At 36.3% G+C, this 20,130-nt stretch overlaps 1 protein-coding gene across 1 annotated transcript; it reads left to right on the top strand.

The window, feature by feature from the left end:
- The first annotated feature begins 612 nt into the window (after positions 1–612).
- Positions 613–20,124, top strand: idh2 (isocitrate dehydrogenase (NADP(+)) 2). The gene is made up of 11 exons (XM_056479060.1): positions 613–800; positions 7,768–7,859; positions 10,196–10,361; positions 10,647–10,807; positions 10,889–11,032; positions 14,975–15,111; positions 15,300–15,451; positions 17,692–17,804; positions 18,762–18,859; positions 19,483–19,575; positions 19,743–20,124. The coding sequence occupies exons 1-11, from the start codon at positions 692–694 to the stop codon at positions 19,825–19,827; spliced, it is 1,350 nt and encodes a 449-aa protein (XP_056335035.1). The 5' UTR covers positions 613–691; the 3' UTR covers positions 19,828–20,124.
- The last annotated feature ends 6 nt before the right edge of the window (positions 20,125–20,130 follow it).

Here is a 20,130-nt window from a genome sequence, read left to right as displayed (position 1 = left end):
GTTATGTGCAGTAATAATATCATTTTACCTGTTACAACCTCTCAACCTTCAACCACTTTAGCCTTTCGGCTCCTTCAAATGACCTGCAGGCAGCAGCTCTACGACGCATGCGCATAAGCATCATGCGCACATCACCGAGTATGGTGGAAACTCAAACCGGCTAAAATTAGCGGAGCTGCTCAGCAACCAGACAGACAGCGGAATGTGAAGAGGTTATCAGGCTGTTCTTGGAGTAGTGAGTAGCGTAGACAGTTACGCTGTCTATAAACGAATAAAACACAACCATTTTGTACATAAGAATGCCCATAGAAAATTATGAAGTATGTTTAAACTTTTAAAAACATGCAAATTGGATGAAAATGCAGACATTCCTGACGAGTTCAAAATCGGAAATGACTCCGGCCGCCCCAAAGGGTTAACTGAAAACGAAAGAGAACGTGCATACTGAGCGTTATCAAAAGTCACCAGGCGAAACATCGATTTGTTGCTTATTCAAATATGATTGGCCATTTACCACATCGGTGAGTTTCAGTCCTGACCTCGTGTAATGGTGACGTCGCCACTGAGACGGAGGCGGAGAAGAGCTGCGTTTATTGCTGTCTGCTCCGATTCATTCGACCCTTCCTTCGACCGGAGAGAAGTCGGGCAGCAACCTCTAGTGTTTTCGGCGAGAGAGAGAGAGAAAAAAAACATGGCAGGTTATCTGAAGGTCCTCAGCTCTCTCAGCAGGTCTGCCGCCACTCTATCCAAAAGCCCCGCCGTCCTTGCTCCAGCTTGCCAGAGTTTGCAACAGAGGAACTGTGAGTTTATTTCCACTTTCAGGATTGTGTGTGTCAAAGCCGCATTAACCGGCGCGTTAATGCCGGTCGGTGCTTATTTGACGCGTTTTTAATTATAACGTTATCTCCTTAAACCACCGGCTTCCACTAAAGACGCCGGTTGCAGTCTGTGGTGTTCATTCACTTCGCTGGTTTGCAGATATCCATTTCTAGTAGCTTTTCCTCCATCTAAAGTAGCTCTAGCAGAACGTTATTTTCGCTGTGACGTAAGACGTGCAGCGGGAATCGCGCGGCCGCACAGGCAGAAGTCGAGCGACGTGCTCGCGCTTCTTTGTTCGCTCATAGGATGCCTTTAAAATTAAAAAGAGGAGCAGAATACGATCATTTACGTTACCTCAATTCAGTGCATCCTTTTTATACAACACTTTCTGATAGGAAAATCCAGTCTTTATAGAATCGTTACGCGTTTGGACGATTTGATGGCGTTGCAAGTGTCGCTTGAATGTATTTTTGGCTACACGGGCATGAGGGAAGAGTTATGAAACCGTTCGCGGGTAAAATACTCTGTAAATGTTGTAAATATGAAACCAACCCTTCACGGGATGTAAAATAATTAACTTACCAGTTATAAGAGTGTTCGTGTGGGGGTTTAAACTGTGTTTTGATAATGCTGCAGTATAAAATCATTTCAAGGTCAGCCGGCCTGGCCCATACGTCGTATTTTAATATTGACAAAAGATAAAATTATGAAATGTAAATGACCAACAGCATCATCAACTACACGAATTAAGATGTTTTAAAACTGCACTGCACCTCCGCATTATTTTCCCTCTGGTCTAAATGTGCCCGATTATAATGGAGGCTGCATCGATTTAAATGTCCTGCAGCAGCAGCTGATCTCACGTTCTGGAGTTACTAGTAGTCTACAGGGTTATCACCTGAAACCCGTGTCTCGGGTCTTAAAGCAAGGTACAACTGGAGGACAGAACTCAACGTACAACTGTCAATGAATTAGTGTCATGTCCTGACACTAGCTGTCCCTCTGTGTTAGGTAATCAGTTGTCATGGAGGATTGTCCAAATGTCGGTGGTTTACTTGGCGTAGACAGGCCATCATGTCCTCCAGGTCACCTTTACACTTTACTCTAAATCGGTTTGTCCTAATTGGGAGCATTACTCATTCATCACATCTGAATGATTATGTAATGAACAAGCAAATTTCTGCACTCTAGGTGTACCACATTAAACTATGCTGCCAAATTTATTGGAAAATTTGAGGCTTTGGCACTGAAGGTTGTATGAGTATGTCATTCTTATCCCCTGAGGCGGTGTTGGTTATCGACTCTTTAAGTAAGCTTCTAATAAACATGAAGTTCCGGCCACAGTTAATGCAATATGTAGCGTTCTCAAAAGTTGACTAACATTTCAGAGTGATTTTATTGGCATGTGTTCAGGATGGAACGCCAAGCCCACTTTCATGTTCTCTGTCATTAAAGTCACAAGGTTGGATTTGACTTTTGCCAAGAGGTTTAATAGGTTGTAATGAGAGCTGAGAAGCACATGGAGCTTATTTATAAACCTTTGTGACATTTTCTGGAGCATAAATTGTGTAACAATTATCCTCATATGCAATTTGTTTGCATGTAATTTTATGAATTTAAAGAAGTTAGCTTTATTGTTTTATTGGATACGATTTATCTATTTAAGCATGGTTTCTACTGTTTGATGAAAAAATCTGAACTCTTCTTTACCCACCTGATTAGTTTTTATAATTTTCATGTTTTAGTTATTGACCATTAATCTAAGTTGGAAACACTTCAGCAACATTTTTGTCTGAACACAGAACTTTTTTAATGCAAAAAAAACAAAACACATTTGGTATGTTCATTGTAAAATAGACTGGTCCTTAACAATTTTCTCTTTGTGCTTAAGTGCTTTGTGAGGTCTCCATGTGAACATGCTCGCCTCATGGATTTTAAAACCTCTAACCTTCACATGCACAAGTTTACACTTCTGTTTGCAAATGTCCTTGACAACAAAAAATGAGTCATGTGAGTGGTTGTTGCTATGTGATATGCTCATGCTGACCACATGCTTTTTGTAGAGGCTTAAACACTTTTTGCCTAGGATTAGTAATACCTGAGGGCCTTGTGTGATTTATAAAATGCCCCGTACAGTCAGGTCTTGTTTGGTTTTTTTTTTTTTTGTAGAGTTTTTATAAAAAATGTCATGAGTCTCTTTGTAATGCCCTGAAATAGTTCATGAAGTTTTATCAGTAATATTTTAGTGTGATTTTTCACAATTACATGCTAGGCAGAGTAGGTAAAATACATTTTATAAAACGTTTTAAACATCTATAAGCTAGTTGCTTAATTAGTACTTTTTGTATTCATTATTACATTGGTCAAAATAGAAACTAAACACTTATAATCATTAAATATTTATAAATAAAATAATAAATATTAGAATGAGTGTATTTACATGTGCAAATATTTTTTTGGACTATCAAAAATCAGATTATTCTATTTTTTTGTTTTGTCGCAAAACAGTAAACATAAAACCTATGGTTGCCAGATTTCTTATTGGCAGTTGATGTCACAGCTAGGCATGGCCTGGTATAAGATTCTGACGGTATGATAACCTTGCATAAAAAAAAATCACAGTTTCATGGTTTCGCAGTATTGTGATTACTGCTCTGAAATATGTTCTTTTAAAATGTCTGGGTAAAAACCAAAAACTTTTTTTTCCTTTATGCAATTTACAATATATTTTATTTTGAGAAACATTTAAAATATTTTGTAGCAGTAAACATGTCAGACTAAATAATTCAAATGAATTATGGACTTTTGCTGTCTTCATTTATTTTAAAAACTGATTTTTTTTTTTACAGTTTAAAACAACATATTTGGATATTTCAAATGCAGCACTGTTTTGTTTGTTTTGATTCTGCATCACTTTGAGTTGACAACATGATTTCATGCTTTATTAAGGCAAGAAAGCATCGGATGTACAAAATGCGAAACCTTTGTATAAATCATCTTTTCCCAAATAGAGGTTAAGCACTTTGCAATAAGAAAAATCTTAGAATTTTTTTTTTTTTTTTTTTTTTTTTTTGGAATATGTACTTCTCGATATTGTTCAGCCCTATTATCCTATTACAATTGTAGGTATGAATTACTAATTAAGTCAAAAAGTCTATTGAATTGTAGAATTCTTTGCAGAATCTGTTTCTCAAGGGATTGAATTTTGTTTTGGGGAATGATTGTCTGCTGCAGCACGTTAGCTATTGTCATAGCTCAGCATAAATGAGTTGTCCATGGGAGGATTCATTCTCAATGCAGATGGCTGCAGTGTTGAATTGGAGCACACTTACATAATCCTGCCCATACACTCCTTCTCCTCCTGCTTTAGCATGCTGTTCTCAGCGCTTATGAGTAGCGAGAGGATTTTTTTCCCCAGGATTCCCTGTTTATGTAATGTCTGTTTACAAACCCAATCATATTTCAAGCAAAAGGCCTTACCCATAATGCACTTTTGGTTGACACAGCTGTGATCAGTGGTAGATGTTTTTTTTAGGTCCATTTTTAACCCGTTGTAATTTTTTTTTTTCAGTTTTGATATCTTGGGATTAAAAAAATCTTTTTAATTTTGTAACCTGTTGGCTGTGTGATATTTTACACTATATTTTGTTGTATACTTTTGGGCTGGTACCTTATCTAGTTTATGCCTGTCATAAATAAAAACACATGGAAGTATTCAGTAGGCGGTGGCATGTCTCACTGGATCATTTAAGTCATAGGCTGCATCCGAAACCGCCTACTACTCAGTAAGGTACTGCATTTGAATTTAATCGTACTACTTGGCCTTTAGAAAAGTATGTTCAATACAGTATGAATGTAAGAAGTATGAATGGATTTCGGACGTACTACATTCGCCCTTTTGTCATGGTCACATGCGTCCCAAATCGCATACTTATGCACTGTTCTACGCCGTTTTGTAGTATAAATAGTGTAAGAAGTACATTCACACTGAAAACTCTAAATATAATAAGTGCACTTTAATTACCCGGATGATGCACTCATTCAGCCGATAAAATGAAGTGTGGAATGATGGACACTTCACGCACTCAACGACCACAGCTTTGCTCACGTAGCGGAAGGGGCAGAGCTATCGGGCGCACATGTTGGATAACTTTATTTATTTTGGATGGTGAAAGCAAAATTTTCCCACGAGAGTGATTATAGCGTCTCCCGATGGTGAATGCAGTTATACGCATGGCAAGTATTATTTGATGGTTTGGTCATTTATGTCACTGATTTGGCAACCGCCAAACGTCATCAGGGAAACTGTTTGAATTTCTGCTTAGTAAAAAAACATTAGTGCTCCATTTGGGACGACACTACATGCATATGCTGTTGAGTGTGGAAGTGTATAGTGTGCCATTTGAGACGCAGCTTATGAATTCGGACATACCACTCGGCTCGCATACTGAGCCGTTTTAGCATACTGTATAGTATGGAAGTATCCGGCTTCGGATGCAGTCATAGACTGTATCAACAAATTACTTATTGAATCTAATGGTTCATTCAAAAACAGATTCAAACTAAACACAACTTTTCAATTGTTTTAACTTTTTTTTTTGTCAAATTTGAAGACTATTTTGAAATAATATGAAAGACTATTTTCTCTAAATTGTCCCTCAGTCTAGTTTTTGAATTGTTTACAATTCTCACTTCTCACAATTCTCATTTGTGTTCAAATTTGCTAGTTTTTAGAAAATTGACGCCTCTTGCTTGATTATCCTATATGAAAACATGGAGATATTTTTTTATTTATTTATTTATTTTTGCTTTTTTTTTTTTTTAGCATGTTTTATTTTTGCACAAAGGATGACAATGTCAGTTTGCACTTCAAAACACAACTTTGATTTATTGTTGATGATAAATATTACAAGCTTTAACTACGGAAGTCTCTCCATTGAGATATTTATTTTTTTAATACATGAGTCCTTTGAGGGAGCATGTATTGCACGTTAAGCATGTAAAACATTTGACAGCTTTAATCTGTGAACTGTAAAAATGTTATATGAACCTGTTCACTGTAACTGAACTTTGACTGGATCTGACATGAAATAGTTTAGTAGTAGTTTATAGACTCACATCAGTGGAGTGAAGTAAATGTGTGACCCATAGTGCTTATAAAGCTCCTTATGCTAAGCTTTATTGATACCATTTTGTCGTTTATGAACTCGATTAAAGTTTTCTTTAGTTTGATTGGTTCTCTAGTATGAGCAGAAACTTGGCAAGTGGAACAAAGTCACTTGATTCCCTTCATGGCTCCCCCACCTTCCTCTGCTTTGTCCCCACGGAGAGAGAGGAGGGGGAGTGTAAAATGACCTCCCCTTGCTGAGAGGAGGGGGAGCGGAAAATGACCTTTGCTTGCTTGCTTTAGTGGGAAAGCGTGGTATAAAAAGGTGTTTGGAACACTGGAGGAAGATATTTAGTTCGTGAAATTGCTGCAAATTGCTTCTTATAGCAGCAATTAGGAGTGGGTGGAATGAGTAATATTCTATCTTTATCGTTCTCTCGAGGTTTGGAAACGCCCTTGCCAATATGGAGTTTTGGACAATGCCAGGAATCCTTATCATTGTGTGATGACATTTTATAAAGATAATTGACAGAACAATCCAAAATATGGAACATTAAATATTTAATTCAGAACATTGTTGTTTTATAAATTGTTTAAATATTTCTCAGTGTTGATCTGTCGTCTATTAATGTTATTGGCAATCAGCCAGCCAGTAAAGTTATAAAGGTGCATTGACCTAATTACCTTCAAAAATTAAACCTGGGCCAGTTTAATCCTGTAATCATTCATTGCTGCTGCCAGAGAGGCACGCCTGACTCACATATTTATATTGCTTTTATTATGTAATTTGTGATGATGTCAAGTTATTTCAGTGATTTTTCTGCCAAGAAAGGATAACTGTTTTATAAAGTTTATATTATCTGTAACTCTGCTCTTTGCAGGAAGTTTTTATATTTGCATTGTATATGTGAAGTAACCATGTGCTAATGCAATTTGTTTTTGTAACACTTGAGTTGAAGATGGTTATGCAGTTTTTGCAGGAAGTAATGAAACCAATGTGTCATCTTTTGTTGTATGTATAAATGTGTAAAGATATAATCCCATGTGATGTCAACAGTGGGTTTCCTATTTTCTTGCTTATATTGTTGTTCCAGAATTTAAAATTGGTAAAATTGTGCTGTTTTTTTAATGCGTGTGTATATGTTTATTACAGTATGAAACCAACAGTTGACATCACATAGGTTATATCTTGACATATATACATTTATATAAATAATATAAAGTTAGGAAGTAATGTTCGAATATGGTAGAATTTAATGTGGTCAGAACTGTCTTGAGAACAACACAAAGTTGATTTGGATTAGGGTGTCTAATTCACATTGTAATGCCATCTCATTGATCATGTACAGAGCAGTGTTATAAAGATAATACAATGCATGCGTATCCTCATGTAAAATGGTGTGTAAGGGTGTTTGCAAGCCCCAAGTGTCCTCATTTGCTGGCTTGTGCAGAAAAATGGCCTCCCTGACAGTATTTTTTGTAGTAACCGATGCATTATTTGCATTTATTTATTTATTTATTTTTATTTTAGGAGCTTAAAAGCTGATCAAGTGTCAGCAAAAATGACAGTTTAGTGCTAGTGATGCTCAGATGCTCAGCGTGCTTCTTTAGAAACCAGAAATTGTAACGCCGACTAGTGAGCAACCAGTGCAATGACTGCCGACATTTAGTGCCAAAGTCTCTAGTGGTGTGAATGGGGCTTTGTCTCCTCATTATTCTCCTACTTGAGGAACCACTCCTTTCCGGGTGTCTCACAAGTGGGGGAAAAACACAATCACTTATTCAGGCTTGAATGGAAAAACTGACAGGTAAAAATAATTAGTTTTTGTTTTATTTGACAGATGCTGATAAACGTATCCAGGTGGCACAGCCGGTGGTGGAGATGGATGGAGATGAGATGACCAGGATCATCTGGGAGTTCATCAAAGAAAAGGTGCTTAAACGCTAAGCGTGTGAGTGAGCGAAAGAATGAGGAGGAGGGAAGCAGTGTCTGTCTGGTCTATTTTTAAATCTGTGATACATACACACAAACAGAGAGAAACAGAACGCAGGAGGGAAAGATGTAGAGGGCAAAGGAAAGAGAAGTGAGTGAGAGGCCTAGACAGACACAGACAGAATGAAAATTGGGTTAGACAAGAGTAGAGAGACAAAAGGAGACGGAAATTGGAAAGGGAAAGCAACAGCATCTCTAGGGAGAATTAAAGGGACGAGGAGAGAGCGGTTATGCAGATCTCCTTTTTAAAGAGACTGCATGATAGGCTTACTGGGAGAGTTGCGCGTGAAGACTGAGATTATGTCCACGTCACGCAGGGGGCAGAGCCAGTGTTGAGGTCATTCTCACTGACTGGCCGTCTGTCTCCTCAAGAGACAGCAGATGGTGATGGTGACGTTTCACAGGCTGGAAATATTCTGCTGATTCTATGGAGAATCAGAATGGGCTCAATATTTATAGCTAGCAAATCAACACCATTAGTCCAGAAACTAGTAACTGGTGTTTATAATCAAGCAGGAGTCATAGAGTCCTGTCCATAAATTGAATCTCTGTTCCTAAATTTCTGTTATGGCACAATGATGTTCCAGTTCAAAGTAGCTCTTTTTTTTTTCCCATGATTGCTGTAATTAAATATACATTTCATGTGTCTAGGCATAGGCCGGTAACGGTTTTCAAGGTATACCATGGTTTGGAAAATGCCAAAATTTTCTGTTATACCATTTCTATGTTGTTATATGTAATATTGTTTTTAGTTTTTTTAGAACAACAGCATCTCTAGCAGAAATTATATCCAAAGATGCCTTTTTAAATGGTAAAGAATCTGTGTTTTTGAAACTAATGAAGACAGCAGAAGTCATTGATTCATTTGAATTATTTAGCCTGAGATGTTTCATTCATTCATTCATTCATTTTTTATTTATTTATTTATTTTTTTGGTTAGTCCCTTATTATTCTGGGGTCGCCACAGCAGAATGAACCGCCGACTTATCCAGCATATGTTTTACACAGTGGATGCCCTTCTAGCTGCAACCTATCACTGGGATACATCCCCTGACATGTTTACTGTTCCAAACTATTTTAAATGTTTCTCAAAATAAAATACATTGGCTGCGTTCGAAATCTCTTACTAATGCATTTGCATTTAGGTACTGCATTTGAATTCGAATTTACTACTCGACCGATAGATAAGTACGTTTTCTACAGTATGAATGCGAGTAGTATGAATGAAGCTCAGTCGTATTACATCTGCCATTTTTATTATGATCACTTGACACACCCGCTTCACTCCCTTTCATGAATTGCAGTGCGTCGTGGACTAGCGTCCATCGGATGCACACTTGAGAATTTCGCTGGAAGTAGTAGGTCATCCAGGCACTTCTCGCATACTGTTTTTCGATTTCTATGAATTCGGACATATTGCTCAGCTCGAATACTGGTTTTAGCGCACTATATAGTATGGAAGTATGCAATTTCGGAAAAAAAGTGAGAGAAACTTGTTTTTTACCCAGACATTTAAAAACAATATATGTTAGAGCAGTAATCACAATTTTCACAACCATGAAACGGTGATATTTTTATCCAACGTTATTATACGGTCAATTTTATGCCGACCTATGCCTACATGTGTCATAGAATGGAAGAAAAGTTCAGTAGGTTTACATTTTTTTTTGGCAACCTTTCGATTTTTCCTGACAATGGTGTCATGGATTAGACCTTTTCATAAATCTTTCATAGATTCCATAGTAATTAATAAATATTTTTTTGAATATTGAGCCTCTAGCAGAAAGTATGAAAATATAGAGTTTCCACGGGTTGTTAAATAAATTTTTTTTGGGGGATATCATGAAATTTTAAACAGTCTATTTCAGGGAGTTTTTGTATGTATTTATTTTATTGTACAAGTTGTAGAATATCAGGGATTTTTGTTTAGTTGTTTTAAAATAAAATTTATTTTTTAATTAAATTTTTTTTAAATATTGTGTTTATAATGTTGTTACAACATTGACCTTTCATTTGTTTTTCACTTGTCAAAAGCTGATATTAGGCTGTACCTATTACAACTGTCTGTGGCTGTTGTGTGTCTGCTCAATGCTCTTCACAACAACTGTCTGTTTTTCTGTTCATTATGGGTGATGGAAATTATTATTTTTTTTATCTGAAAAAATTCAGGAAATTGGAAATTTGTCTTTGAGTCTGTTCCCTTTATGGCAAAATAGGCCAATTGACTTGATTTAATGTTGTCTTTCTCTCCCTCTCTCTCTTATTTTTGTGTCTAGCTCATTCTAACCAATGTGAATGTGGATCTGAAGTACTATGACCTGGGTCTTCCCTATCGTGACCAGACTGATGACCAAGTCACAATCGACTCCGCTATTGCCACTAAGAAATACAATGTTGCTGTCAAATGCGCTACTATTACACCTGACGAAGCCAGGGTCGAAGGTGCGCCTCAAACACTTCCCTTTATTGTTCTAATGACATAATATTCTTCTAGCACTTTTAAATGGAACCCATCTTTCAACATTCAAAATATGATTTGAGCAAATGTTTTCTAAACATTTTCTGAATGATTTTATTGATAGACTATTGCTAGAATTACTCATTTGTACAACTACAGCCGCTTTTGATAACGACAAATTTGAACAGTTTTAAATTCATATTTTCACAGGCATAGCTATTGGAAGAAAGAGAAGTATATAAATCTGTCTCTTTATTTTCACTTGACAGAGTTTAATCTGAAGAAAATGTGGAAGAGTCCTAATGGAACTATCAGGAACATTCTAGGTGGCACTGTCTTCCGTGAGCCAATCATCTGCAAGAACATTCCCAGACTTGTTCCTGGCTGGACACAGGCCATCACCATTGGCAGACATGCCCACGGTGACCAGGTGTGCTTCTTGGATAAACTGTCTGTTTTCTTGTTGATGTGCTTGTTCTCACTGACACACTGTCATCTTGTTACTTTACAGTACAAAGCAACAGATTTTGTTGTGAGCCAACCAGGCACTTTCAAAATGGTCTTCTCTCCAGCCGATGGAAGCAAAACCAAGGAGTGGGAGGTGTACGATTTCCCTGGTGGAGGCTGTGGAATGGGCATGTACAACACTGATGAGGTCAGTGTGGATATAATATGTTTGTATTTATATGCACTTTAAAATACTGAAGGAGCATCAAAATATTATAGACTTGGCAAAAAAGGCTATCTCCTTGAATGTGACCGAATGTTTAATTTCTCCTGATGACTTGAAACCCACCATCAATTTGTACATAAACGAAACATGGCAAAGAGAATGGGACAACTGCATCAACAACAAATTATATGAAATTAACCTGAAAATAAATGAAAGACATTTAGCAAATTATAATTTCGAAACCAGGCATGATCAGACGGTCTATACCAGATGTCGAATTGGACATTCTAGGTTGACGCATTCATATTTATTAAATAACGAAGCATCACCTAAATGTAATAACTGCCAGACTGCTCATACCATCAAACATATTTTGTTGGAATGTAGAAGTTTAAATTCCATTAGAGACAATTTTTATAAGGAGAGTACTTTGATTGACATTTTTAAAAAGGTACCACCAGGAAGAGTTTTTCACTGAAAAATCATATTTAACTTTGAATCAATTTTTTTGTGAATTTTATCTATTTATATTTTATATATTTGTCTAAGTAATTTTTTAAATATAATACGAATTTGTTTTTATCATGTAATATTTTAATGTATATCCATTTGGCCACGAAATAGCCATAAGTTGCTGATGTGGCAATAAATATGTAATAAATAAAAAAATTATAGACTCTGTGTCAAAAGAACAAAAGCATTTTTCTTTCCAAATGTAATTCTATTCTCTATTTTACTGTGTATACATTTTGGTGCTTTACGATATAACATTTCTGCATTGATATCGCAATCTGCGCTTCTGCAATAGTCACATCGCAGGATCTGCACAGTCCATTAGGGATTATTATTACTTATGAAACATAGTTCAGTACACAATTTGTGTAGTTCTTGTGAATTTTAATCAAACTAATTGTGTGTAATATTTTTACTTGGGTGTGTTTGTAAGACCCGTGACTCAGATTTAAAGCAAATTTAAACCATTTGGGCAGAATAAATGATAAAGTTTTCCACTTTAACAGATTGTTTGTTTATAAAATGAAGAAAATGAATACGGTGTCGTTTAAAATTTGATAATCAGTCTCTAAAGCTGAAGTCAGAATTATTAGCCCTCCTGATCCCCCCCTCCTTATTTCTGTTTAATGGAAAGCATATTTTTCAACACATTTCTAAGCGTATAGTTCCAATAACTGATCTCTTTTATCTTTGCCATGATGACAGTACATGATATTTGACTAGATATTTTTCAAGATACTAGTATTCAGCTTTAAGTGACATTTAAAGGCTTAACTGGGTTAATTAGGCAAGATAATTACACAAGTCATTATATAATGATGGTTTGTTCTGTAGACAGTCGAAAAAAAATATATTGCTTAAGGGGGCTAATAATATTGATCTTAAAATGTTTTTAAAAGGTAAAACTGCTTTTATTCTAGTCCAAATAAAACAAGCCTCACTAACTAATTTCGAGAGGTGCACCTGATAGGATTGAATGCAGCTGGTCCTTATCGCTAATCGTTAGTTAGCCAATCGGATCATTCCAAATTTAGCATATATATCCTGCCTAACTTCATTCTTTGTCTTCGTTTTGGAAGACCCAGCCCCCTCCATCCATCTCTTCTCCCTCCTCCTCAATTCTAGTATTGGGCGAAACGGTGGCTCAGTGGCTAGCACTGCTGCCCCCACAGCAAGAAGGTTGTCGTTTCAAGTACTAGCTGAGCCAGTCGGCACTTTCTGTGCGGAGTTTACGTGTTCTCCACGTGTTCGCGTGGATTTTCCCCGGGTACTCTGGTTTCCTCTCACAGTCTAAAGACATGTGACAAGTGAATAATTCATTCATTCATTTTCTATTCGGCTTAGTCCCTTTATTAATCTGGGATGGCCTAAGCAGAATGAACCACCAATTTATCTTGAACATGTTTTATGCAGCGGATGCCCTTCCAGCTGCAACCCATCACTGGAAAACATCTATACACACACATTCACACAGACAATTTTAGCAATACCACGTCTTTGGACTGTGGGAGAAGCCGGAGCACCCGGAGGAAACCACGCCAACACGGGGAGAACATGCAAACTCCACAAAGGAATGCCAACTGAGAACCAGCGACCTTCTTGCTTTGAGGCGAACGTGCTACACACTGCGCCACTGTGCAGCCCTACAAGTGAAATAAATAATAGTAAAAATCAAAAGCACTTAATACATACACACTGGCGAGGTCAGCAGTCTATTCCCATAGAGCTCTCGAGAACTACCTGATCTCGTATCCCTCCTAATGCTCATTGACCAAGCGGGAGCCTTGGGCTCCTCTATCTCCGAGCTCAGGGTTCTTTCCCAGGACAGCATGTCAAACCTGCTTATATAGTCAAGCATTATCTAAGTGTGAACTCTTCAAAAAAGTTTAATTGAAATTTTTTCCAGAAGAAAACCTATTACAGGAAATACTGTGAAAAAGTATTTGCTCTGTTAAACATAATTTGGGAAACATTTAAAGTAAAAGAAAACACAGGAGCGCGAATAATTTTGACTTCAACTGTATGTAAAAACAACAACATTTAAAAAAAATTACTCTGGCCTTTATGGGAGACTACCTGTGCAATGAATCAGTGATTTTGATCTTTTCAGCTGTTGTGCACACATTTTATGTATGGATACAAGATTAGTTTTTTTTAAACATACAGTATCCTTTAAATTTAAGTTGCAGAACTCAGTGTCTGGGTCTAGGAGTAATAAAAAAAATCTATAATGAAGACTTTTGTCTGTGGTATAATTTTTTTACAGCAAAATAAGGCTGCAAATAGGAAGAAAAGCCACAGCAAAATCAATCATTTTTGACCACAAAATTCAGAAAAAGTCCCGCGAAATCCTGGAGGGACTGCATAATTTGATTTCTGTACCTCAAAATTGTTAGATTCCACTGAATACCATAAAGATTTCTATTTTATAGAGAAGCACCCCCCTACAAAATTATCCCAGTCAATGTTAAACAATGCAAAAATTATTTGTAAATTTTCTTGAAGTCTTTCCAAACAGTTACTTATTGTGAACGTGCACATTGTGAAATCATATTCATATCACAATATACAGTACATCACAGAAATGCAAAATATGGCAATGTCTGCTTTGAAGCCCTAATACATTTATAGTAAAACATCCAAAGTAACATTTTAATATAGGACCAACGTGACAATTAATGAATTCAAAGAAAGATTATTTTCATACTCCAGCAATAAAGAGTGACTGTAAGAGAAAGTTGGGGCACCCCTGATGTTTGCACTTTCTGAATTACGTCATCCAACAAAGAATCCATTCATTACAATGATTCCAAATGTGAACTCAATAGAGCACAGCTACAGAGCTAAAAAAAAAAAAAAAAGCAAGCACATGTATGAATTTGAAAAATGTCTTCCTGTTAATGAGCTTATCCTCTGGCGATCTGTCTTGAAGGTGTAAAAATAACACCTTAAATTACAGCCATTTTTAGACCGTCTCATGTATTCTGAGTTAAATTCTGTTATGTTCTTCACATACACCTTCGGAGGGATGAGGTCTGGATTATAGATGATGTACCCACAGTGAACCCTGGTGTCCTGAAGTCTTTGTTTGTAGTCAGAGGAACGCTCTGTTTTGGTTTACAACAGAAGAGGAGTCTGCCTTCAGGCTGCTCCAGAGGTGGAGCTGACAGTGGGCTCTTTTGCCAGCTCAAAGGAGATTTACTGAATGAAGTGTCTGCCTGAAATGTATTTATTTATTTATTTTTTACATCTTTTCCACTTCACATTTGAAGTGAGTGATTTTTGCTCACCCATTAGAGCTGCACAGCCAGCCTTGCAGAAATTCCTCCAGCTGAATTCCCTATTGTGAAAGTGGAACATTTATTTTGCCCAGCTTTTGTGACATCGTGTCTTTTCGTCCCTTTCTAATAGTCTATCACCGGCTTCGCTCACAGCTGCTTCCAGTACGCCATCCAGAAGAAATGGCCTCTCTACATGAGCACCAAGAACACCATCCTGAAGGCTTATGACGGCAGATTCAAGGACATTTTCCAGGATATCTTTGAGAAGTGAGGAGGATTCGATTTTGTCTTTGGCATGCTTTACGCACTTTCATTGTGTTGTGTATGAACGTGTGTTGCTGTGTAATTATCAGATTAGCGCTCTGACGTGCTGTCACTGTTGACATGTGACACTACACTTTTCTTGCAAAGTAATTTCAATGCAAAATATTGAAGCATCTTTTTCCAATGGGCAGAAACTACAAGCCAGAGTTTGACAAGCTGAAGATCTGGTATGAACACAGACTGATTGATGACATGGTGGCTCAGGTGCTGAAGTCATCAGGTGCCTTTGTGTGGGCCTGCAAGAACTACGATGGAGATGTGCAGTCAGACATCCTTGCTCAGGGTAAAATTCTAGAAAAACATACATTCAGTGGGGGTGTAATGTACACAAAAATGAAGTCATTTGAAGTCATGGCTCAGTACATTTTAGTACAGCAGAAAACTAAAACTGAACACATGCTTTTGTTTAATTAAAGAACAGTTTCTAAAATTCAATAATTACAATTTAAAAAAAAGCTATCTGCAAGTGGTTTAACCATAGACCTAAGTCATGATTAGGGCCTGACAGAATCTGTGGACATTTTTAGCTATTTCTGCGCAGAATTTAGTAAAAAATCTGCGGTTTTATATGGAATGATTTTGGGAGTGAGTGCTTTCCATACATAGACTTTACTTGGTTACTTTGGTATGTTAATGACTGCCCAAGATTATTTGGGGACTTTTTTTTTTTGTTAATTTTTTTTTATTATTATTATCATCATCATCATCATCCTTTTAAACTTTTTGTTTTTTTTCTCGCATCTCCTCTCACCCTACACATTTCCTACTTCTCATTGTGTGCGTGCAAGAACTGTCACAGTCTTGCGTGCTCTACAGAGACCCGCAGAGAGGCGCCTTTTTGGAACTTAATGTGTCCGTCCGGGAGTTCTAAAAATCTCCTAAATGCCTAGGACTCTGCTTTTGGTTTCACTTTCTAAGCTGTCGTCATTTTTATTTTAAGCCTGATTTACTTTCGCTTGGCTTCCCAGATGACAGTATGTGCACAGCCCCAAGAGAAACATTATATAATAATTCTTTGATCTAAATGACTTTTAAATTATTTAAATTAATAAAAATTTAACTTTTCTATGTACTCAGAGAGGACTAAATGACATCTAAACTGGCTACAAAATGTTTGTACTCTGTTAGAAATGGCTAATTAACTCATTTGACTTATTTAAATAATCTACACTTTTCATTCTTGTAATTATTATACTTTTTAGAGATGTTTTTATTCCTTTGTCATTTATTTCTCTTTTTTTTTGATGATTTATTACATAATTTATACATATCTAACATGTTTGGCAATACCACACATAAAGTCAGCAGCAGATTTGACCTGTCAGTGGGTTCACATGGCATAATAAAAGTAAAACAATTAGTGGATTTCTTTTTATTTCAACAGTCTTTAAAATAAATAAATAAATAATATAATAAAAAAATATTGCTAAAAATCACTTTTTTGTCGCATGTAGGCAACTATGTGCTATGAGTCAAAGGTGTGTTTCAATCCGGCTACCCCCGCAAGTATTTTTCAAACCTGTGGGAAGCACTGGGAGTATCATAACTGAAAACTTAATACATGAAACAAAAAAATAATACCTTTTTATCTTTTATTTATTAACAATGTAAATCCAATTAGATCTGCTTATTTAGTAACCAAAGCAAGTCTCTGGTATAATATATCTACTAAGACAGAAAATATGACTTTACAAACTGTATTGTAAATGAATCAAAGGAACATTTTCATATTAGTCAATAATATTACTGAAATTAAATTAAAAACTGAATAGCTGTAAATTTACACGCATTGAAACGAGTAAATAAATACACTCAATGGGCTAAAAATCTGCAGATTTCTTAGCTCACAGATTCCATCTCCATATTGATTAATTTTTCACTTTAATGATACTTTGATTTCTATTTCATGATATCTTAATATTCTCAGCTAATGCTGTTAACTTTTTTGAGATGGGTTACTTGCAAATTGATACTTATTTTTGTAGATACAATAATTGACACTTAACTAAAATGTCATGCAAATTAGTTGCACATAAGCTTCTACGATAACATCTACATTGTTTCTATTTTTATTTGTCGTAGATACAATTTACACAGTGGCTGCCACACTTGTTTAAACACATTTCGAATTACTAACAGGTAGATATAATTCATTGGCATAAATTTGGAGAAATTCTTCTGTTGAGTTCATTGAGATAAAATGTAGGTTAAGGCTACATAGCATATTGTTTACAAGCAGTTTTATTGATTGTTTCTATTTCAAAATGTTAATATTGGGATTTAGAAATCAACCAGGTTAAACAAAGACATGCTAAACTTTGTTTCGCTGTATTTGTATAGTATACACTTACCGAACTGAAAAGTTTGAAGTCGTATGAAGTTACACACCTAATATTCAGTCGTTTTTGTTGTCAGGGTTTATACAGGCAGCAAAAAAGAAAATCATGATCGTTTTCAAGGGCTTATGAAAGATAAATGATTGTATATGTAGCTGATTTAAAGGATATTGAATGATGTCTGCAGGTTTCGGTTCTCTGGGTTTGATGACCTCAGTTCTGGTGTGTCCTGATGGAAAGACCATTGAAGCTGAGGCAGCACACGGCACAGTAACCAGGCATTACCGTGAACACCAGAAGGTTAGTATATTGCAAACTATAGCCTTGCTAATTTTCATAACCTTTTCAGATACAAATGAGGTTTGATACAGAAAGCAAAGATGTTGAATGAAAGCTGATTTTCAAATAAAGCAAGCAGGATCTTCCTTCAATTTATTTTTACATGCCTTCTGCCATCTTGTGGTGAGAGGAAAAAAAGCAGCCTTCAGCATCATTTTTTTTTTAAATGCATTTTATTTTACGAAGCACTTGTTATGCTATGTGCTATCATTAATGTGCAATTATTAATGAATTCTGAAATATTAGGTGTTGTTAAATCGTGCCAAATGGGATACACAAGCATTCAGTTTATTTCATAGCAAACCATCATAATGTATAATCATAATGCATTTTTCACACACATCCATAGATGCGTATACATGAATGTTTTCTGGAATTAAATAGTTTGCACCCAAAAAGCTAGGGCTGCACAATATATTATAAAATTATATAATTATTTTGTTCATCAAAATTTGATCAATCGGTTGGACGCATCTCCCCAGTAGGTGCTGTCATTCATGCCGATGGCTAGACTGGCCCAATAATGAATCTAGTGCCTCAGAGGTAAGAGCTGAAGTAAATATTAATGGCGAGAGGACAATAACAGCAAGTAATAATCACAATATCTGAAGAACTTTTCAGTCATTCATATATTTTTTTTAATTTTTATTTAATTAGATCAGAATTTTTATGACCTGTTTCAGTATGATCATTACTTAAATGACTTTTTTTTAAAATAGCATTTCTCCAAGGAAAAGTTGTAGTGCTATAACTATTCCCGCAAATGCTCAACAGGATCACATTTTCTCTGCATCATGCAGACCTAAACTGTTCTGAATATTTGTCAAGAATTGTTCATTAAGTGAAATGTAGAGCCATGAACTACTGTCAGTAATTGTTTTCAAAAAAAAAAAATCAAAATGTGGATTTATTTAACAGGGAAGGCCAACTAGCACTAACCCCATTGCCAGCATCTTCGCATGGACTAGGGGACTGGAACACCGTGGCAAACTTGATGGAAATCCAGACCTGATCAAGTAAGCCCATTTATTGCTGCCAGTCATTTTTCTGTACCTCCCAGTGGCAGATGACTTGAGACTATGTATTGGCCATTTACGGTTGTCAAAACTTGTGTGGATTATTGGCTTCAACAGGAATAAAACAAATAGGGGAAACACATCTAATCTAGAATTATTAAAATTGGTATTGAAATATCAAAATATATATTTTTTTAATTAGGAAATACCATTGTAATACTTTCTCACCGAATAAATAAACCACCAGAGCTTTTATTCTTGTGTAAATCTGTTGGGAAACCTCTATTTTCTTCTCTTTTGGTCACAATTAAAAATATATATTATTATTATTATTATTATTTTAATTCCCATTACAATTTGGGGAAGATGTTTGTTGCATTTTCAAATGCACATTATAAGCAGCTCTCAGCACACGCTCAATCATTCTAACCCATATCGCGTTCTCATTCATTGATATAAGTAATCAAACTTGTTATTGGCCATTTGGTGACTAGCACTTTCACACCCATTTTATTGTATTATACCTGTAGTGTAATGTCAGGATGATTACAGCAGCATTCCTGTCATATTAGTAATGTTTATAAGAAAGTGTAAGTATTGATTATTCTCCTGTTTTTCCACAGGTTCTCACAAACTCTTGAACGGGTGTGCGTGGAGACTGTGGAGAGTGGCGTTATGACCAAGGATCTGGCTGGTTGCATTCACGGTCTTGCCAAGTAAGTCAGCAGATTATCCAGAGCATGTAAAAATGATCCCAGTCTAATGTCTTTGACCTCCATTTAAAGGACTAGCCCTAATGATAAAACTGCTGACATCCATTGTTACGTTTTTCTCTAGCTAATGTCTCTGATGTCATTAACATTCATCTTGTCTTTGACCACAGCTGCAAGCTGAATGAGCATTACGTCAACACCACAGACTTCCTGGATGCCATCAAGACAAACCTGGACAAGGCTCTGGGCAAATGAAGGACAACAGGCCTGGACACTGCGGAGCGTCTGTCTTTTTGTACCTCATTTTTAACTTAAAGGTCATGAATACAACATAATGTATTAAGGGAGGAGTAATAAAACAATAGTGATGTTCCTAGCTGTTCTGTTAGCTAATCCTGCTGATGGGTCGCTCCCATCTCTTCCCGAACCTCCAGGGGTCTATTTTTGTAAGATGAAGTACTGTATGTCAGAAACTGTATAATACCATAGGAGAAAAGGAAAGTTCAAAGGCCATGTGAGAAACCCTCTAATAAATCACCAAGTCACCTGGAACCCTGG

The sequence above is a fragment of the Danio aesculapii genome, chromosome 18, assembly GCF_903798145.1.
Source record: "Danio aesculapii chromosome 18, fDanAes4.1, whole genome shotgun sequence".
In the NCBI taxonomy this organism is placed as follows: domain Eukaryota; kingdom Metazoa; phylum Chordata; class Actinopteri; order Cypriniformes; family Danionidae; genus Danio; species Danio aesculapii.
This window is presented reverse-complemented; position numbering and strand designations above follow the sequence as displayed.

Excerpts from the sequence above, each read along its gene's own strand:
- idh2 (XM_056479060.1), top strand. The coding sequence starts at position 692 with ATGGCAGGTTATCTGAAGGTCCTCAGCTCTCTCAGCAGGTCTGCCGCC. Across the intron at positions 7,860-10,195 it reads GGGAGTTCATCAAAGAAAAG|CTCATTCTAACCAATGTGAA; the intron begins GTGCTTAAACGC and ends TTTTGTGTCTAG. Across the intron at positions 15,452-17,691 it reads GTCAGACATCCTTGCTCAGG|GTTTCGGTTCTCTGGGTTTG; the intron begins GTAAAATTCTAG and ends TGATGTCTGCAG.